The 18,566-nt window shown below is 42.9% G+C and overlaps 1 protein-coding gene across 1 annotated transcript; it reads left to right on the top strand.

The window, feature by feature from the left end:
* The first annotated feature begins 792 nt into the window (after nt 1–792).
* LOC113023619 (E3 ubiquitin/ISG15 ligase TRIM25-like) lies at nt 793–8,712 on the top strand. The gene is made up of 9 exons (XM_026169816.2): nt 793–1,524; nt 4,318–4,413; nt 4,527–4,760; nt 4,922–5,090; nt 5,743–5,808; nt 5,921–6,010; nt 6,551–6,691; nt 6,996–7,055; nt 7,150–8,712. Exons 1-9 carry the CDS (start codon nt 928–930, stop codon nt 7,689–7,691), a joined length of 1,995 nt encoding a protein of 664 aa, XP_026025601.2. The 5' UTR covers nt 793–927; the 3' UTR covers nt 7,692–8,712.
* The last annotated feature ends 9,854 nt before the right edge of the window (nt 8,713–18,566 follow it).

Below are 18,566 nucleotides of genomic sequence, written 5' to 3' on the forward strand. Positions count from 1 at the left end.
CAGTTAAAACTCAGCTGGCTGTCTTTCAGCGTGTGATGCAGGGCCAGTGTCCTGTAGGTTTTAGATGTGTCCTTGATCCAACACAGCTGATTTAAATGATCTTCTCAACGTGTCTTAAAGTTCTCCAGAGGCCTGGTAATGAGCTAATCACTTGATTCAGGTGTGTTGACCCAGGGTGTTAACTAAAACCTGCAGGAAACAGGCCCTGGAGGCCTCGAGTTCCCCACCCCTGTATGCATTCATAGCCTGTTCCTTGTATTTATATATTAAATTAAATAATGTAATTAACAATCAAATGTTAAAAATGATTAAACATAAAGATCTTTCATTTTCTTTCCTAATGCTTGATTTCTTTGACAGCGCCCTAAAACAGGATATCAAATAAGTTAATATATCTGTCTATTCATTTATTCATTGTTCAGGTTGAATCTGTGTTTATGAAAAAATAAATATTCAGGCAGATGTTGTGGTGACTTTGTCATAAATCCTGTTACCGTAAACATAATAATGACACACGTCCACTTCCATAATAATTCCGTAATACACACGCCCCCCACTGCCACTACGGTAAACCCCAAGGCACAATAAGCACGGATTGCACACATTGTAAACAATACAACAAGTATTGTTATTTATGGTTATTTATGTGCAACGTCATGAACTTTACTGCAGTAAAATGACTGTTCTCGTAGTACAGAAGAGGATTAGGGCCACTGGAAAAAAAAATTCTGACTTTTTTCTCTGAATTCTGAGAAAAAAGTCAGATTTTTTTTTTTCCAGTGGCCCTAATCCTCTTCCGTAGTTCTGAGTTTTGGTGCGAGTGCGTTTGCCGTTGTTTAACTTCCAGAGGGGTTGGCCTTCGTTGATTATCCGATGTAATGATAAGTTTCGTTTGTGCCTCGCAGCTTCATTCGCGTCAGTCCCATCATGGCCGAAGTGGACGAGTCTCAGTTTTCTATCATGAGTCTGGAGGATGAGCTGACCTGCAGCATCTGTCTGAGCACCTTTGACTGTCCGGTGACCATCCCCTGCGGACACAACTTCTGCCAGGACTGCCTGCTCGCCACATGGAAGGAGTCGTACAGCTGCCCTCAGTGTCGGACCCTGTTCGCCACCAGACCCGAGCTGAAGAAAAACACGGTCCTCACCGCCGTCGTGGAGACCTTTAAAGTGAGATCGAGCAAGAGCGAAGACAACCTGACTGCAGAGGAGAGCCAAGTGAAGAAAAAGGAGATCATTCGCTGTGATACCTGCATGGAAACAGAGGCGTCGAAGACCTGCCTCACCTGCATGGCGTCTTACTGTGAGGAGCACCTGCGCCCTCACCGGGAAAACCCCATTTTCCGTCCCCACCAGCTGAGCGAGCCTGTCGGGGACCTGTTGGAGCGCATCTGCTCCGACCACCACAAGCTGAAGGAGTTCTTCTGCAGCCAGCATGACCGTCTGATCTGCAGCTTTTGCCTTCAACAGGTCCACAAAGGATGCTCCTTCATAAGTCCGGAGGAGCAGAGGAACCTGAAAGAGGTGTGTCTGTTAGTATTCACCTGGCAGTTCCTTATATTCAGGATAATATTAGAGTTTTATGTACAGTTTGTGGTCACAATGAATGAAAATCGGAACTTAATGTTTAATTCTAAAATGTGTCCAAATGCTAGCAGCCAGTAAATTTAGGTTAGACTTGTACTTCATATTAAAGGAGGGGCCTGTCTTTAGCTTTCCCCTTCTCAGGTCATAATCAATGGCTCCTCTAATCAACATTCCAATGCCAGAAATTACCTTACGACGTTTTAGTATCCTTCCTGATATAAGCCGCCTGATATAAGGTCAAAGCGTACAGTAGACATACCGGTCCACCTTTTACATTTTATTAGCTCTCCAAAGAGTGAAATGGACACACTTTACAATGATACTGGTTTACACATTTATGATGGGAAACGGTTATTATTATCATTATTATTATTTATGGTCAAAATATGACAATCTTGCATATGAATCAGAATGAATCATTTAGTTGTTGCATAATCCCCACGGGTAAGTCAGTTGATCACACCCTACTGCGTTGTCAGCTTTTAGCAGACAACGCGTTCAAAGTGCGAGCAGGGCTCTATGACAGTAGCACCCCTCCCTGTGTGTTCAGTGGAGTAGAGCGCTGTTCCTCTTTCCATTTGCTCTTGTTGGTTGTCAGCTTAAGGTGGTGCTCAGTCATGTGCTTCACCTGTCTGTAATTTGACATAATAGAAGAAAATGTCACTTTCACACACCGCTCCTCACACAAGAGCAGTTTTTATACATTAAACAGGTTCAAGCCTGTAGTGATTGGCTGTGCAACTGTTTTCAAACTAGGACAAGCTTATTATAGTAAATTCTAAATTCATCCTTGCAGCACTGTTTGTCAAGGTCAAGGTCAAGTTTATTCATGTAGCACATTACCAACAGTCCATGCTGCACGAAGTGCTTAACAATGTAAAATGCCACTAAAATAAATAAAATGCATAACAATGATGCAGGAAAATATGAAAACAACATAAAACTCTTTATCTCCAAGTCTGCAGCCTCCAGCTCAGCCTTCTTGTCAGTTCAAACCTTCTCTAAACAATACATCATAGCAGGTCTCACTGCCTTTTATCACAAATTCTCTCCTGACTTTCCTCTTCAACCACCATTCATGCACTCACTTCTTCACCTCACTTGTGCACGGTCTATTGCATTGGATGGTTGATCCCAGGTATTTAACCTCATCTACCTTCATTATCTCCTTATCTTCATTGTCCTTGCATCTTCAAGCATATCTTGGCACGGCTGCTTGGGTTTATTGTTTTCTCTTAGTGTAGTATTGCAAGCCATGGGTCTTTATCAGTAAGATAGCTGCAAAACTGACCATAATTTAGACTTCTGGCTAAGATTGAGAGTTTAAGCAATGACTCTTATGACATGGGATGGTATAAGCAAAGGGCTCCCTGCTGAGAAAACAGTAAAAAGAACAAGTTTTTTTTTTACTTCTCAGTAGCTTTTACACTTTGTAAATCCATCCACCAGTCAGAATGGATCCTGTTACAGCAGACACGATAGCCCACTATCTCTGGAATGTGGTTCAATCCTGTCCCCGTGTATTAATGTCCGATCAGAGACATGAGATGATGTCACTGTATCGCAGAACTTTATTTATCGCTGCCACACATTAAGCACACAACCTTGCTGGTGAGTAGAAATGTGCTTCTGAAACTGATGCAAGTAGGAAATAATATAAACATCTCTTTCAATAATTCAGCATCTTTCAGATGAAGTATTACAGTTAAACCACAATAAAATGTAATGTTAACCATGGGATAGAAGCAGATAAGAGCAGGATAGACACAGAATCAGAGCTAACTTGTATTAAATCTCTTGTTTGTGGATCAGCACGGCCCTAGTGGACCCAGGAATTCACTCAAGTGCCGCTCTGAAACATAAAGCTTGTCAGCACAGGTGCACATGTTATCACACTAAATTACAACAGATAAGACTTTCTTGCAATCACTAACTTTACACAATAACAACAATCAGCTTATTCATAGAAATGTAGCATGTGAAGCAATGCTATCACACAAACCAGCATTATGGAGGGTCTCAAGTACCAAAATTATTTTTTTAAAATTATATCTTTATTTGGAATGGACATAGCAATATATGAGAACAGAGTCCTTCCAGGTTTTTCGAGTTAAGTCCAGGAGAGCAAATGTTAAACACAGTGATCGACAGGTGCATATTATCCCCTAATGGATTTCAAAATTAATTAATTGTGTCATTAATGAATTAAAATAGGAAATAATTAATTAAATATGTACATAATTAATTCAATGTTCATTTCATTTAAAATATTTACTAAATTATTTATTTCCAATATTAATTAGTTAATGAAACAATGAATCACTTAATGATGTATTTAATTAAATTATTTTGGCACTCAACACCCTCCATACCATAGGTGAACACTGATTGACTGCTGGATCATTTCTATTGGACCCTGTGGGGATCATGCTCCTCCCATGCAGGTAAGGCGTGGGCTGACAGGAGAGCTTTTTAACAGATTCTTTGAAGCCTAGTTCAGTCCTCAGGTTGTATTATTGACACTCCTAGTTTAGGGTAATGGATCTTTTTTCCCCTCAGCATCTAAACACACGTCTTTATTCAAGGCGTCACTTTCTACAGATAACACTGATCTCATTGTAAATGAAGTTTAACAAGTATGTAAGTGTTACTTGCAATCTTCTGCAGGCCCACTGAGCAGTGTCTGTATGAAATTTGTGCGCTGAAGCTGTTCTGTGTCTGTTCTTATAGTCTGACCTCAGAGACAAGTTGGGTTTGCTGAATGAGAAAATGGAGAAGACTGAAACTGTTGTGTTTCAAATAAATACCATGCAGAGCAAGCTGAAGGTAATTTCCATAGATTACTTGTCATATAATTTAATCAGCGACACATGTGTAAATGCACTGATAAAACCTCATTATTTTCATATTTTATTGTGTCTGTATTTATTCTGCTCCAGGATGGAGCAAACAAAAGAAAGACGGCGCTCGCAGCTGTCTATCAGCAGATGAGGGACATCTTGACTCAAGATGAACGCGAGGCCCAAAATGAGGTGGACCGTGAGCTGGAGCTCGGTCAGATGAAACTTCGGGATCTCATGAAGAAGCTAGATGAAAACTGTAATAAGATGGGGAAAGCCAGAGAAGATATCAACAGGCTGCTGAGTCAATCCCAGTCTATGGCTTTTCTGCAGGTGAGTCAAACATTATCACAGGAATGTGAAGCAGGAAAGAAGAAAAGGGTGGAAAACTTAAACTGAAGAACAAGACAGAGCATTTATGGTACTAGATAAATAATTAGGGATTAAAAATCATGTCACAATAAACAGCGTTCCCTGTCTCTTGTTCCTCACAGGCTTCATTTGAATTGCCCAAAGTTGTAAAGATTGAGCCTAAAGTGCCTCCAATCAATCTGGACTCCAAGAAGATGATAGCGATGCAGAGCTTTGCAGCAGCCCTGAGGGAGACTCTGATGGAGATGCTTAAACAGCCCACTGAGGCCAGATTACTATTATTTAAAGCAGGTCTGTGTGCAGGCATGCATTAGCAGGTTTTGTTCAAATTTTGTTGCAGAAATTAACACTAGCACTGGTGCAATTTGGTGAGTTTGTCATGTTTAATATGTTGGCAATCAAAGGAAAGATTGAAGACTTTGTGATAAAGGGTTATGATTTTTTTTTCTTCAAGGATCCGAAATCTAGTCCTCCCTCTCCTCAGTCACCTCCTCCAGCTAATCCAGGTGACACAGACATTCCCAGGCCAGCCAAGAGATGTAATCTCCTCAGCATGTCCTGGGTCTGCCCCGGGGCCTCCCTCTGCTGGGACATGCCCAAAACACCTCACCCAACAGGCATCCTTGCCAAATACTATGGAGGTGCAAAACATGGTCCATTCAGGACATCCATATTTTCAAACATGGTGTTCGTTATGGACAAACTGATTTGCAAAGAGGTCCAATAACAGAACACCACTCAGGTTCAGGAGGGTGGGCCCATGTAGCTTTTTGGGCTGCACCTGGAAAGGCCCAATGGCCCAGCCAGCAGCCACTCTCTGTCAAGCTCCCTCTCAGGGCTGCCTCCCAGGTGGGGCCCCAGTAACCATACACTGGGCAGGGTACACTAGTCCCACGAACAAGAAGTAAAGTGCTGTTTAAATGCAACCGTTTACCCTCCACAGGTCAAACTGCAGCTCCTGTCTCAGGACCAGCAAGACCTGAAAGTACCGGAGCTCAGCCAGAGTTGGGTATGTTCTTCTCAGGAAAGAAAGTCATTTAAATGCAACACATGCAACAAATAAAAAATTAAAAAAATTAAAGAATAAAATGCTTCTAATCTTTTTTTTAATGCTTTTTCAGAAGTGGAGTGCTCTCCTGCTCAGCCCAGACTCCGCGAGTCCAACAGTCCAGGTCCTCAAGCTCAAACAGCCAAAAAGAAAAGAACTCGAAGTAAGGAACATGTGATTTTTATTTTTTTTTAATGAACCAATAGATAGCACACAGTCCCTCGACAGTTTGTTTCCAGGACTTCTAATAGAGGATGACACCATATACAGAATCCAAGTCAAACGTTTTGGTGGTGGTCGGTTCTAGAAGCAAGTCTATTTTAAAGACCTGCACAAAATAAACTGGGAGAGATCCGTTATTGTAATTTTAATGTCATCAGGACATAAAAACTGCATAAACCCAAAGAAAGGTTTAAAAAGCTTTTTTCCTCTGCTTGTGCAGCTGTGCGCAAACATCTGTTATGACTCTGTTCACAGTGACGATGTGAAGAATTGTTTCAGTGCCATATCTTTTCCTGTGTCACATCTGTGTCAATTCTTACTGGTAATGAACTCTGTTTTTCCACACACAGTCCTGATGAAGATGTAATAATGAACCTATATAATAAATATGGAGAATGTCGGGTCTTCCCTGCCAGTGTTTAGATCTGATTTATGCATATTCAGTGTTATAAATACTTCACTGCCTTTCTCTACTTTCTAGAAACCAAAACAAAGCCTAATGAGTCCACTGGCATTATGGGAATTAAGAAAAACGCCCGTTCAATGGAAAACCTGCTGGAGTATGGAGTGAAAGAGGAACCCAGAGACTGTTCTCCTGCAGCTGAACCTAATCAGAAACCAGGTAGACAGACATCAGATTTGAGCACTGTATGCTGAGTTGCTAATGTAGTCCCAGCACCACAAACAGACTTTAGAACAGGTGCCATTCATCTTCTGTTATCTCTGAGCTTGATGACAAACTTGGTCTATGTCTTTATTTCACTTATTGCAACTCTGACAGCTGTGTGGAAAGCAAACAAAATCATCACTATCACCATGTAAATACACCCCAACTTGGCACAAGCTACAATTCCAGTTTTACAGTAACCATGTCCATTTTCCAATATGGCAACACAAATGATTTACTTTTTTGTCTTTAATTGTAGAAGCTCCAGATATTCCCCCAGACATAAGCACAGCTGAAAAGAGAGGTGAACTTCTGAAATGTAAGTGTAGCAGGCATCATCCGCTCATGCAGCAACAGCAGCCGTGTCTGTTTGTTTTTTAAAATAAAATGGTCTTTCCTTTTATCCCTTTCAGACGCCACAGAACTCACTTTCGATCCAAGCACCGCCCATAAACGCATCGCGCTGACCGAGAACTTCACTAAGGCCTCCGTGTCAGACGAGCACATAAACTACCCCGACTGCCCCGGACGCTTTGCTGTCTGCTCCCAGGTGCTCGCCTCCAAGGGTTTCTCTACGGGACGCCATTACTGGGAAGTGCGACTGACCAACATTAACTTCATTGGCATAGGCTTGGCTTACAACAGCATCGACCGCAAAGGCCCCACCAGTCGACTGGGCCGCAACGTCCAGTCCTGGTGTGTCGAGTGGCTTGATGTCGGCCTGTCAGTCTGGCATAACAGCAGCGAGACCGTGCTTGCTAATCCAAATCCAAAGCGTGTCGGCGTGCTGTTGGATTGTGAGGCCAGCACCGCTACGTTCTATCGCGTGGCAGAGAGGGCGTATCCCTTCCACACTATCAAGTTCCCTTACCCTGCCTTTTTAGAGGCTATCTATCCAGCCTTCTGGATTTTCTCAAATGGCTCCTCCATTACCTTTTGCAAAATGCAACAATGAATACCATACACAGTCAGATGGTGCGATTGTTGCTATAATTAAAGGTGTCCTATGGTGTTTCAGTTTTCAGTTTTTCAGTTTACTAAGCAACCAAAAGCTATTGTAGCCATATTTCCTCCTGAAGTAAAAACAAAAAATAAGTAATTTATTTTAATAATCCAGTTTATCAAAAAAAAAAAAAAAAGGCCTGGTAAATGGCCTGTATTTGTATAGCGCTTTACTAGTCCCTAAGGACCCCAAAGCGCTTTACACATTCAGTCATCCACACATTCACACACTGGTGATGGCAGCTAGATTGTAGCCACAGCCACCCTGGGGCGCACTGACAGAGGCGAGGCTACCGGACACTGGCGCCACCGGGCCCTCTGACCACCACCAGTAGGCAACGGGTGAAGTGTCTTGCCCAAGGACGCAACGACCGAGGCTGTCTAAGCCGGGGCTCGAACCGGCAACCTTCCGATTACAAGACGAACTCCCAACTCTGGAGCCACAATCGCCCACAAAATATTAACTGCTTTGCGCATAATTTATATCCATTGTTACCGGACAGCGTTCTTATTCACTGTTTATCCAGGTGCAGGTCTTGGCTGGCACATTTGTTGGCTCCATTAACGCTATCAGTGGAAAACCATGAAACCTTACAGATCACATGCAAAACATGTAGTAATGTGCTAATATTGGTCAAAATCTCCTGCTTCTTAAGCACTGGTCATCGATTCTGCATCAGATTAAGATCTGGTGTTGAATCCAAAATAGTGATTTGATCACTTTGAACCACTTATGACACAGTGACCCATCATGCACTGGTCATCACCAAATTGCTTCCAGATCTATGAAGTCACGAGGATGTTTTATCGTATGGTCAGTGCACGTGTAACACTATAAATACTGTGTTGTTGTTTAAATTTGACTTCTTTTCCAATAAAACTCTTTAAAATGCTTATGATTGCGCCTCGCTATATAATAGAAACGTCAAATAATAAATAAACAAATAGTGTGAATAAAGATTGAAGCAAAGGGGTTTCGAGTTTTGTGTAAATTCATTATTCTTTCTTTTGCATTAGGAAGATGATTTGAGTTTTAGCTTTGTACAGTCTGGTCTTTTGAGGGTCTCTGAGATTTTTTACTTCATGGTGTTTTGTTTTGCTATTAGGTTTCTTTCATGGCTTTGTCTCGTCCCCATGTTTTGTCCCTCACTCCCCCCCTCTCTGTGTCTCCGTCATGTCTGTCTTCGGTCTGCCTTACCAGTTTCCATTTCCTTCGCGTCTCATCCCTTGTCTCCCCAGTCTGTCACTTGCTTCCATGTCTGTTAGTCCCCTTTCCTAATGTCAAGCTTATGTGTCCTTTTCTGGGTCTCGATGTGCGTGTTACTTCCTGTTTTATTTTGCGGGTTAGTCAAAGGGGAATCATTAAGACAGAGAATCAAAGACATGATAGATTAAAGAGAAAATGGCACAGTTACAGATAATGGCCCTTATTTGTCAAGTGAAAGCACGTTCTGTTACTGTTCTGTTACTCAGATCCAGCTGTGTCACGTCGTTGTCTCCCTGGCTGTGCGTGCTCCTTGTGTCTAAGTGTTCACTGCTGTTTCCAGGTCACCATGTTTCTTGATTTCTGTTCTGTCAGAGTTTCAGCTTTAGTGCAAAGGTTTAAAAATGGTATTAACTGTTTAGGAATTAGACCTATTTTTGTACAATAAAACCCATTTTTAGAGGCTCTGTGATAACTGGACAAACCAACATGATTTTTACTATCAAGTGTTTTGAAGGAAGGAAGGTTCAGGGCTTAAGCAATCAGCATCATGGGCTCATCCGGTTAGAATAAGAATAAGCAGTCATCTAATTATTCTCAGGGTTTTCCTTTTATTCTCCAAATCAATAAGGCAAAGAAGGAAGGAAAGAAAGACACACATGGACTGCTCTCTCTAAAAAGGACATAAAGTACGATTTAAGTAACTCAAAATGATACATGAACTCAGGAGACTCAAAGAGAAACTCACCTCAGCTGCCGCCCCATGTGGGAGTGAAGAAAGAGTGAGGGGTAGGTGAGTGCAGTCCTTATATAACGAGTGACAGGTGAGTGCAATTAAGGCCAAGCACCACACCCAATCAAAGGTGAGGAAAAGAAACAAGGTGCATCTGGTGAAGTGAATGTGCTGAAAGGTGAGCCTTTACAACAGCCGCCCCCATATTTCTACTGAGAAATATGTTCAAAGGATTAGAGATGCTCTTTTTCACAAAGCGGGGGCAGAGGAATCAGACATGCTACAGGTCTAATATAGGTTCAGGGGGTTGACCTAGAGATCGACAATGCAGGCTAGACAGTTCAGGGGGCCGACCATGTAACCAGCGGTGACGGCAAAGCAGGTCCAAATGCCAACCGCGTGGGATGCAGCGGCAGGCCCAGACCTGCAGACCGTTGGGCAGTTTTGCAGGTGCTGGGGGCAATGTACGGGGCTTGGCAGAGGCAGGACCAGGTGATGCAGGAGCAGGCAGTGCCCTGACCACTGGCGGAATGGCAGCCACAGGCGGTGGAACTGGTGATAGTGGCACTGCTGGTGACGACATAGGTACTGCTGATGGTAGAGTATGAGGTGGCTGAATGAATTCAGAGCCATCAGCGGACACAAGGATGTGCTGGAGCGGTTCTCCTGAACCTGAACTGGAAGATGTGAATAAACATTGGGCATGCGTGGAACTGCTCTGGGGTTGGAAGTCTGTGATTGGACCTTGGAGTGTCCATCCTAAGTGGGTTTTGACTGCTGCAGGAGATCCAAATGGTCCATGTCTAACTGGTGCAATAGGCGTAATAAGGTGGGTATGATCAGAGCCTATGAGCAGTAGTGGAACTGCTTTGTTAATGAAGGTTAATGGGATACCTTGAAGATGCTTGTATCTCCGTTGAAGAGAGGATACGGGGTAGGTGTGGTCTGAAAGTGCTAAGTGACTTGTAGCGAATGTAATGATAGTTGCTATTGTTGAAGCTACCCACAGGGGGCGCTCTGGGATCAATAAGATATACAGAGTAGAAGAAGAAGTTATTGTGGTAGAAAGAATAATAAACAGCTAGCTGAAGCTAGCACCAGGAGCAATTCTTGATGTTTTATTCATAGAGGAATAAGAACATTACATGGTACCAGGAGACGGGTTAAGAATAAGAAGCAACGCAACAAGATGGATGCAATAAAACCGCCAAGTCCGTTGAAACTGACTGGAAACGTGGATGCAAGTTGGAGGACTTTCAAACAGCAGTTCAAACTGTATATTGCAGCTGTCGGAGTGGATCGACGGGCAGATGAAAGGAAAATAGCCATGCTGCTCACCATCGCCGGCACAGAAGCAATAGAGGTCTTCAACACTTTTGTGTTTGCTCAGCCCGAGGACAAAGATAACTTTGATGAAGTCATGAAGAAATTTGACGAGCACTGTCTGTCAAAGAAAAATGAAACATACGAGAGATACGTCTTTCGCTCACGCTTACAGCATCAGGGTGAGTCATTTGATACTTTTCTCACAGACCTCAAGATCAAAGCTCAGTCCTGCAATTTTGGTGATCTCAGAGACTCTATGATACGAGATCAAATAGTGTTTGGAACTAATGAGAAGAAGCTCCGAGAGAAACTGTTGAGAGAAACAGAACTAACGCTGGAAAGTGCTATAAAGATAAGTCAAGCCAGTGAGCTAGCACGACAACATGTACTGACGTTTAGAGAGCCTGTTCAAGGAGCAGCGCAACAGGAAAATGAGGCAGTGAATGCAGTGTCGATTAAAAGAAAGCCATGGAGTAAATTCAAAAACAACGACAACAAAAACAGAACGTGTGACAATGAAATGTTCACTTGCAAGAGATGTGGAGAGAAACACAGACCAAAACAATGTCCCGCATATGGAAAAAAATGTGCAAAATGTAAAGGACAAAACCATTATGCAAAAATGTGTCTCTCCAAAAACAAGGGACAAAAAGTACACACTGTGCAGGAAGACACAGATGACAGTGATGATCTAAGTGAAACATTTTTCATTAAGATGGTGTCACATGAAGAAGATGTCAATGCACAGTCTTCAAGACATAACACTGGCCAAAGTGTTAGTTCAGTCACAGATGATAAATGGACTGCTCCACTGTTAGTCAATGGGACATTGGTAACATTTAAAATTGACACAGGGGCCAAAGCTAACTTGATCAACGAGAAGGATTTCAAGGCACTGACTGAGAAGCCTAGAAGATTCACAGAGAAAGTCACGCCGCTGAGGGCCTACAATAACCAGCCAATACAAACAAAAGGAGGATGCAGACTTAAAGTGACAGCAAAAGGCAAACAGCATAACATTTTGTTCACCATCGTGCCTGATGGACACGAGTCACTTTTAGGAGATAAAACATCTGAGGATTTGGGACTAGTAAAGAGGATCTATCAGATTAATACTGACACCATGAAAGAAGCCAAACAAGGCAAAAGACAGGAACACCAAGGGCATGAAGGAAGTTCAGACATTATCAGTAAATTTCCTTCAGTCTTCAAAGGACATGGAACATTGCCTTACACCTACAAAATCCAGCTCAAGGATGATGCCGTGCCTGTGGTGCATGCCCCAAGGAGAGTGCCTGCTCCATTACGGACAAGTTTGAAAAAAGAGCTTGAAAGAATGACTCAAATGGGTGTCATTGAACGAGTGGAAGAGCCCACAGACTGGGTGAACTCTATCACTTGTGTCAAGAAAAAGAATACAGGTGCCTTAAGAGTCTGCCTTGATCCCAAAGATCTAAATGAAAATATTAAAAGAGAGCATTATCAGATCCCTAAGAGAGAGGAAATAATGAGTGAAATGGCAGGAGCTAAGTTTTTTAGCAAACTGGATGCATCACATGGATTTTGGCAGCTGAGGCTAGACCCAGAAAGCAGCAGGTACACTACCTTTAACACGCCATTTGGGCGTTACTGTTTCCTGAGGCTCCCATTTGGAATTAAATCAGCACCAGAGATCTTCCACAGGGCAATGGAGTCCCTGATCGAAGGGCTGGAAGGCACCAGAGTCTACATAGATGACCTCGTAGTCTGGGGAAATACAAGGCAACAACATGATGAAAGGCTGGAGAAACTTTTGTGGAGAGTTAACAAGAATGGACTTAAACTGAATAGAGACAAGTGCCTCTTTGGTGTTTCAGAGATGACCTTCCTGGGAGATAAGGTTACAAGTGAAGGGGTGGAACCTGATCAGTCAAAGGTACAAGCCATATTGGATATGCCAGCACCCACTGACAAAAAAGGTGTCTTGCGAGCAATGGGGATGATCAACTTTCTGGGTAAGTTCATTCCTAATCTTACCTCCAAGACAGCATGTCTAAGGGAGCTGCTACAGCACAACACAGTGTTCGAGTGGACGGCCCGGCATGAGAAAGAGTGGAAAAAATTGAAGGAAACTGTAACTACAGAGCCGGTCTTGACATTCTTTGATCCATCAAAGCCAACAAAAATTTCAACAGATGCCTCAAAAGATGGCTTGGGAGCAGTTCTGCTCCAAAGGAACAAAGACAAGTGGCAACCTGTAGCATATGCGTCCAGATCAATGACAGAAACTGAACAACGCTATGCTCAAATTGAAAAAGAGACTTTGGGCTTAGTGTTTGGGTGTGGAAAATTTCACAGCTATGTATATGGATTACCAACCTTTACAGCAGAGACTGATCACAAACCTCTCATCTCGATCAGAAAAAAGAACCTCAACGACATGTCACCCAGAATTCAGCGCATGATGATGGTGTTGCAGCGCTATGATTTTGAGCTGATCTACACGCCTGGGAAATATATCGTACTTGCGGATGCTTTATCCCGAGCGCCAGCACCAAGTGGTGACAGGTTAGTCAGCACTACAGCCGAGGAGGCTGAAACACATGTAAACATGGTAACTGCCTCACTCCCAGCATCAGATGTCATGTTGCAGCAAATTGTACAGGAGACAACAAAAGATCCAGTGCTGCAGAAAGTATCCCACCTTATACAGAATGGGTGGTCAAAAGGAGTCTGTCCAGGGTTCTACTCTGTGCGAGCTGATTTATGCATGGCTAATGGGCTGGTGCTGAGACAAAACCAGATTGTCATACCGCAATCCATGCGGAAAGACATGCTTCAGCGTATCCATGAAGGACATCTTGGAGTGGAGAAATGTAAAAGGAGAGCGAGAGAAGCAGTTTACTGGCCAGGCATCAACAGGGATATTGAAGAGATGATACAGAAATGTGAAACATGTCTCAAACATCACTACAAACAAACAAAAGAGCCAATGCTGGCAGCAGACCTACCCACTGCACCATGGCAAAAGGTAGGCACGGATTTATTTCATCTGGATGGCAAGGACTATGTTTTGGTGATTGACTACTATTCTAATTATCCAGAAGTGGCACAGCTTTCCAGTACATCAGCACAGTCAGTCATCACACACATGAAGGGCTTTTTTGCCAGACATGGAATTCCACAGTGTGTCATCAGTGACAATGGTCCACAATATGACTGTAGAGAATTTAGTGACTTTGCAAAACAATATGGATTTCAACATATCACCTCTAGTCCCTTGTATCCCCAAGCGAATGGACAGGCAGAAAAAGGAGTCCAAATAGTAAAGAGATTGTTCAAAAAAGCAAGAGACAGTAAGACCGACCCTTACCTGGCTCTGCTAAGCTACAGAGCTTCATCCCTGGAGTGTGGGGCATCACCTGCTGAGCTACTCATGCATCGCAAGCTCCGCACCACACTTCCACACATTTCCAAGGAAAATGACAATGCACATGACAACAAGCTGACCGACAAAAGAATGAAACTCAAGCACAGACAGAAAGGGAACTATGACAAAACTGCAAGGCGTCTGGAACCGCTTCAGGAAAGAGATGTTGTGAGGATTGCAGGTCCAGATTTCTGGGACAAAAAAGCAACAGTTCTCAGCAAAGTAGGGCCCAGATCGTTTGCTGTTCAGACAGAGAATGGACAAGTGTTAAGAAGAAACCGGAGAAGTCTGTTAAAGACACAGGATGTTAAACATCAGGACACAGAGACTGGAACTGAACAACGAGGTGCTAACCCTGTTGAGCACCACAGTGAGCCTCCTTCAACTTCCCCAATGTCTGAGATACTGAGAAGGTCTACCAGACCTAAGAAACCTACAGAGAGGCTCATAGAACAAGTGTGAACTGTTGTGGTAAAGAATTGTTAAAAAATAATAATAATAAATCACAAGTAAACAACGGATAATAATTCATTTAGAATAGTAATTGTTCACACTTAATTGATACCTGCTGAGTTATGTGTTATTGACTGTTCAAGCTGTCAAAGGTGAAGAGTTCTAATGTGCTTGAGGGCTGTATGGGATTCATTTGGTTCATTCTGGAAGATGTAAGGTATACATTTGGATTTATTTTGTTTGACTTGTGCTACAATTTTTGGTTATATAAAAAAAAAAAAGAATACTACTGAATGTAGCTTGTTGCACAATTTATAACATGTTGAATGTTAGACAAGAATGTTCAGATGTTACCGAGTAACAGTTCTCTTTGGAATTGTGCTTATTATAACACCAACCTGTTTGGAAAGGGGATGTAATGATAGTTGCTATTGTTGAAGCTACCCACAGGGGGCGCTCTGGGATCAATAAGATATACAGAGTAGAAGAAGAAGTTATTGTGGTAGAAAGAATAATAAACAGCTAGCTGAAGCTAGCACCAGGAGCAATTCTTGATGTTTTATTCATAGAGGAATAAGAACATTACAGCGAAGGCATTGTTAATTGTGTAAGTTTTCTCTGGATGTGCGATGGGAGAAATCTGGAAACTTACACAAGAACCTTGAATGGTTTCAACTTCTTGATGGACAGTTCTGAGTGATAATTTTTCAGCTTTCCCAGTTAGGTGGAGATGCTTAGCTGCAGATGTCAGAAGCATGGTACGTTGGGAGCCATCGTCAAGTATTGCATATGTTTCCAGGGTTCTTTTGCCATTACGCAGGAGCACTTTCACAACCTTTAAAAGGACACTAGGGCGATCGCTAGGTCTATCAAAGTACAGTGTCCTCACTACAGGATTAGTTTCAGTTCTAGGTCTCTGATTCACCTCACATAGGATCTGTAGATGTCTTTCCATGCAGGTGGCACATGCTTTCCTCAGATCACACTTCGCAGCCTGATGAGTTCTAGCACAACGCCAGCACCGTTTGTTTCTCCTTATCCAGTTTATTTTCTCATCCTTTGTCTTGTTAATGAACTCGGGGCACTTGCTAATGTGGTGTTCAGGTGAGCAGCAATATGCACATCTTGCCTTAGTCATTATGATGGGTTGTGCTGCCTGTACAGGATCGGATGCATTTGTCCCATGTAATATTGTTGTGAGTGGAGAGGTGTACTTATGGGCAGGTCGTGGCTGGTTAAAGGATGAAACAGGACTGTCCTTTCTTGGTTGACACTTGAATTCAATTTGCAACCAGGATGAGAACAAAGGTAAGTCATACATCGTATCTCCTTGTTCCCTGTAAATATGCCGTTTGAAGCGACTGGAATGCTCTGCGGGCAACTTTTCAAGTAGGCGATCGACATGGGAGCCACAATTTAGTTCTGTCCGTCCTTGATCACCCATAGTGCTAAGCAAACCAACTAAAGCTTGTACACGAAGAGCAAAATTATCCAGAGTCCGACCGTCACCTGCTCTGATAGGAGGAAGCTCCAGTATATTCCGTAGCTCTTTCAATGCTAGCTGTCTTGGTTGCCCATAACGCTCATCAAGAGCTTTGATGGCTTGAGTGTATGGGTCAGGAGCATAGGAAAAGGAAATAGCTAACCGTTTAGCTTGGTCTACTTTCAGATGATCAAGAAGGACATGATATTTGAAATGCTCTGTGTCATGAGGGTCAAGCAGGTTAGTAAGGGCCATTCGTAACAGCCTATACTGGATTTCATCTTCTCTGGTAAGGTCTGGGAAAGAAGGACCCTCAAGTTTATACACATGTGTTCTAGTGCTAACAGGGTGACTAGAACTAGCAGTAATGGGTACTGAAGGGTTTTGTGCATGCAAACCATCAGATGTAGCTGGTTGCTGCTTTACAGGAGGGTGCTGCCTTGGTTCCGGAATGCAAACGAGAGGTTGAGCAGGGTCTTCATCTAGAGGAACAGCAGGTTGAACACATGAAATCTGGTGGGGACCTTGCAGTGGTGTGGCCAGGAAATTAAAAGGAGTCTCATCTGGTGTAGGAAAAACTGGTCTAGGCAAACCACTTGAAGGAACTGCAGCATCTAATATTGTTGAATTAGGGAAAGAAGGGCTAGCAGCCAGAACTGCACCAGAGTGACGGCTAACCTGGGGGGGCTGAGAGTGTGATTGACATGTTGCTGGATCAATCACTGGGAACTGCTCATGTTGCTGATGTGTTTGGGGAATGGCTTGTAAACCGCAAACAGAGGATTTGCTTTCATCAGAGACAGTGTGAATTGAAGATCTGGAGGAACTGTGAGAATGGGGAGGAGATAACTGAATCATGAGTTGCCTAATCTCCCTCATTGTCATCAGGAGTTCCCTCATCACCTCATCTTGATTGGTGGGTAAAGGAGCAGGGGATGTCTCTGGTTGTCTTTCTGACTCTCCGACAGGATCCTGCAGCCCATGTGTGTCTTTGTCACTATGTTGGCATTCTGTTTGACTCTCTGTCTCACATGTAGCTCTTCTAGCTCCAGGATACTGAACGTCATACTGCTGCAGGTAGGCAGGAGGTCGACTATCACGAATGGATCTTCTCAAACCTTCAGTCAATGGCTGCTTTGAATCCATGACGCTAATACCACTCCGGCTCGGAGGACCATGTTTTGAAGGAAGGAAGGTTCAGGGCTTAAGCAATCAGCATCATGGGCTCATCCGGTTAGAATAAGAATAAGCAGTCATCTAATTATTCTCAGGGTTTTCCTTTTATTCTCCAAATCAATAAGGCAAAGAAGGAAGGAAAGAAAGACACACATGGACTGCTCTCTCTAAAAAGGACATAAAGTATGATTTAAGTAACTCAAAATGATACATGAACTCAGGAGACTCAAAGAGAAACTCACCTCAGCTGCCGCCCCATGTGGGAGTGAAGAAAGAGTGAGGGGTAGGTGAGTGCAGTCCTTATATAACGAGTGACAGGTGAGTGCAATTAAGGCCAAGCACCACACCCAATCAAAGGTGAGGAAAAGAAACAAGGTGCATCTGGTGAAGTGAATGTGCTGAAAGGTGAGCCTTTACAACATCAAGATTGCTTTTTAATGTTTGGAAGAAAATCATTTGCAGTCAGTGCCTGCCAGCACTCAGCTAGGCATAACCAAATGTTGCTTTTCCCATATGTTTTGGGTTATTATCTATTTGCAGTGTAAAGGGTCCACTCCTTTTTACAACATTTGGCTGAATCTGAGCAGGGAGTATAACTCCGTATACCTCACAATTCATCTTGTGGCTTCTATCAGCAGTCACATTATTAACAGCGAGCCAGCTCCACTGACAGTCGTACAGGCCTGTGCCATAATGTTGCCTCCACCATGTTTGACGGATGATGTCGTCTGTTTCAGATCATGAGCTGTGTCTCCCCTTCTTCATACTTTTCCTAACCTGTTGTTCCAGTTTCCTAGTGTAACTAGTGGTTTTCATCTTGTTCTAAACCGTCTGGATTTACATTTATGAAGGCATCTCATGATTGCAGACCTCGACAGTGATACAATCAAGAGTGTTCTTGGTTCTTGGTCAAGTTAATTATCCAGGGACTTTTGAGTCTCTGAACATGGAGAACTATGCATAAAAAATTACTGTAATTTCTAAACAGATAATGTAATATTCTGATTAACCCCCTGAATTTAACCTGAAATTCAAAACTTCAGT

The sequence above is a fragment of the Astatotilapia calliptera genome, chromosome 6 (genome assembly GCF_964374335.1).
Source record: "Astatotilapia calliptera chromosome 6, fAstCal68.1, whole genome shotgun sequence".
In the NCBI taxonomy this organism is placed as follows: domain Eukaryota; kingdom Metazoa; phylum Chordata; class Actinopteri; order Cichliformes; family Cichlidae; genus Astatotilapia; species Astatotilapia calliptera.

Coding starts and splice junctions, on each gene's coding strand:
- LOC113023619 (XM_026169816.2), top strand. CDS start 928: ATGGCCGAAGTGGACGAGTCTCAGTTTTCTATCATGAGTCTGGAGGAT. Junction 5,809..5,920: donor CGGAGCTCAGCCAGAGTTGG/GTATGTTCTTCT, acceptor ATGCTTTTTCAG/AAGTGGAGTGCTCTCCTGCT. Junction 6,692..6,995: donor TGAACCTAATCAGAAACCAG/GTAGACAGACAT, acceptor CTTTAATTGTAG/AAGCTCCAGATATTCCCCCA.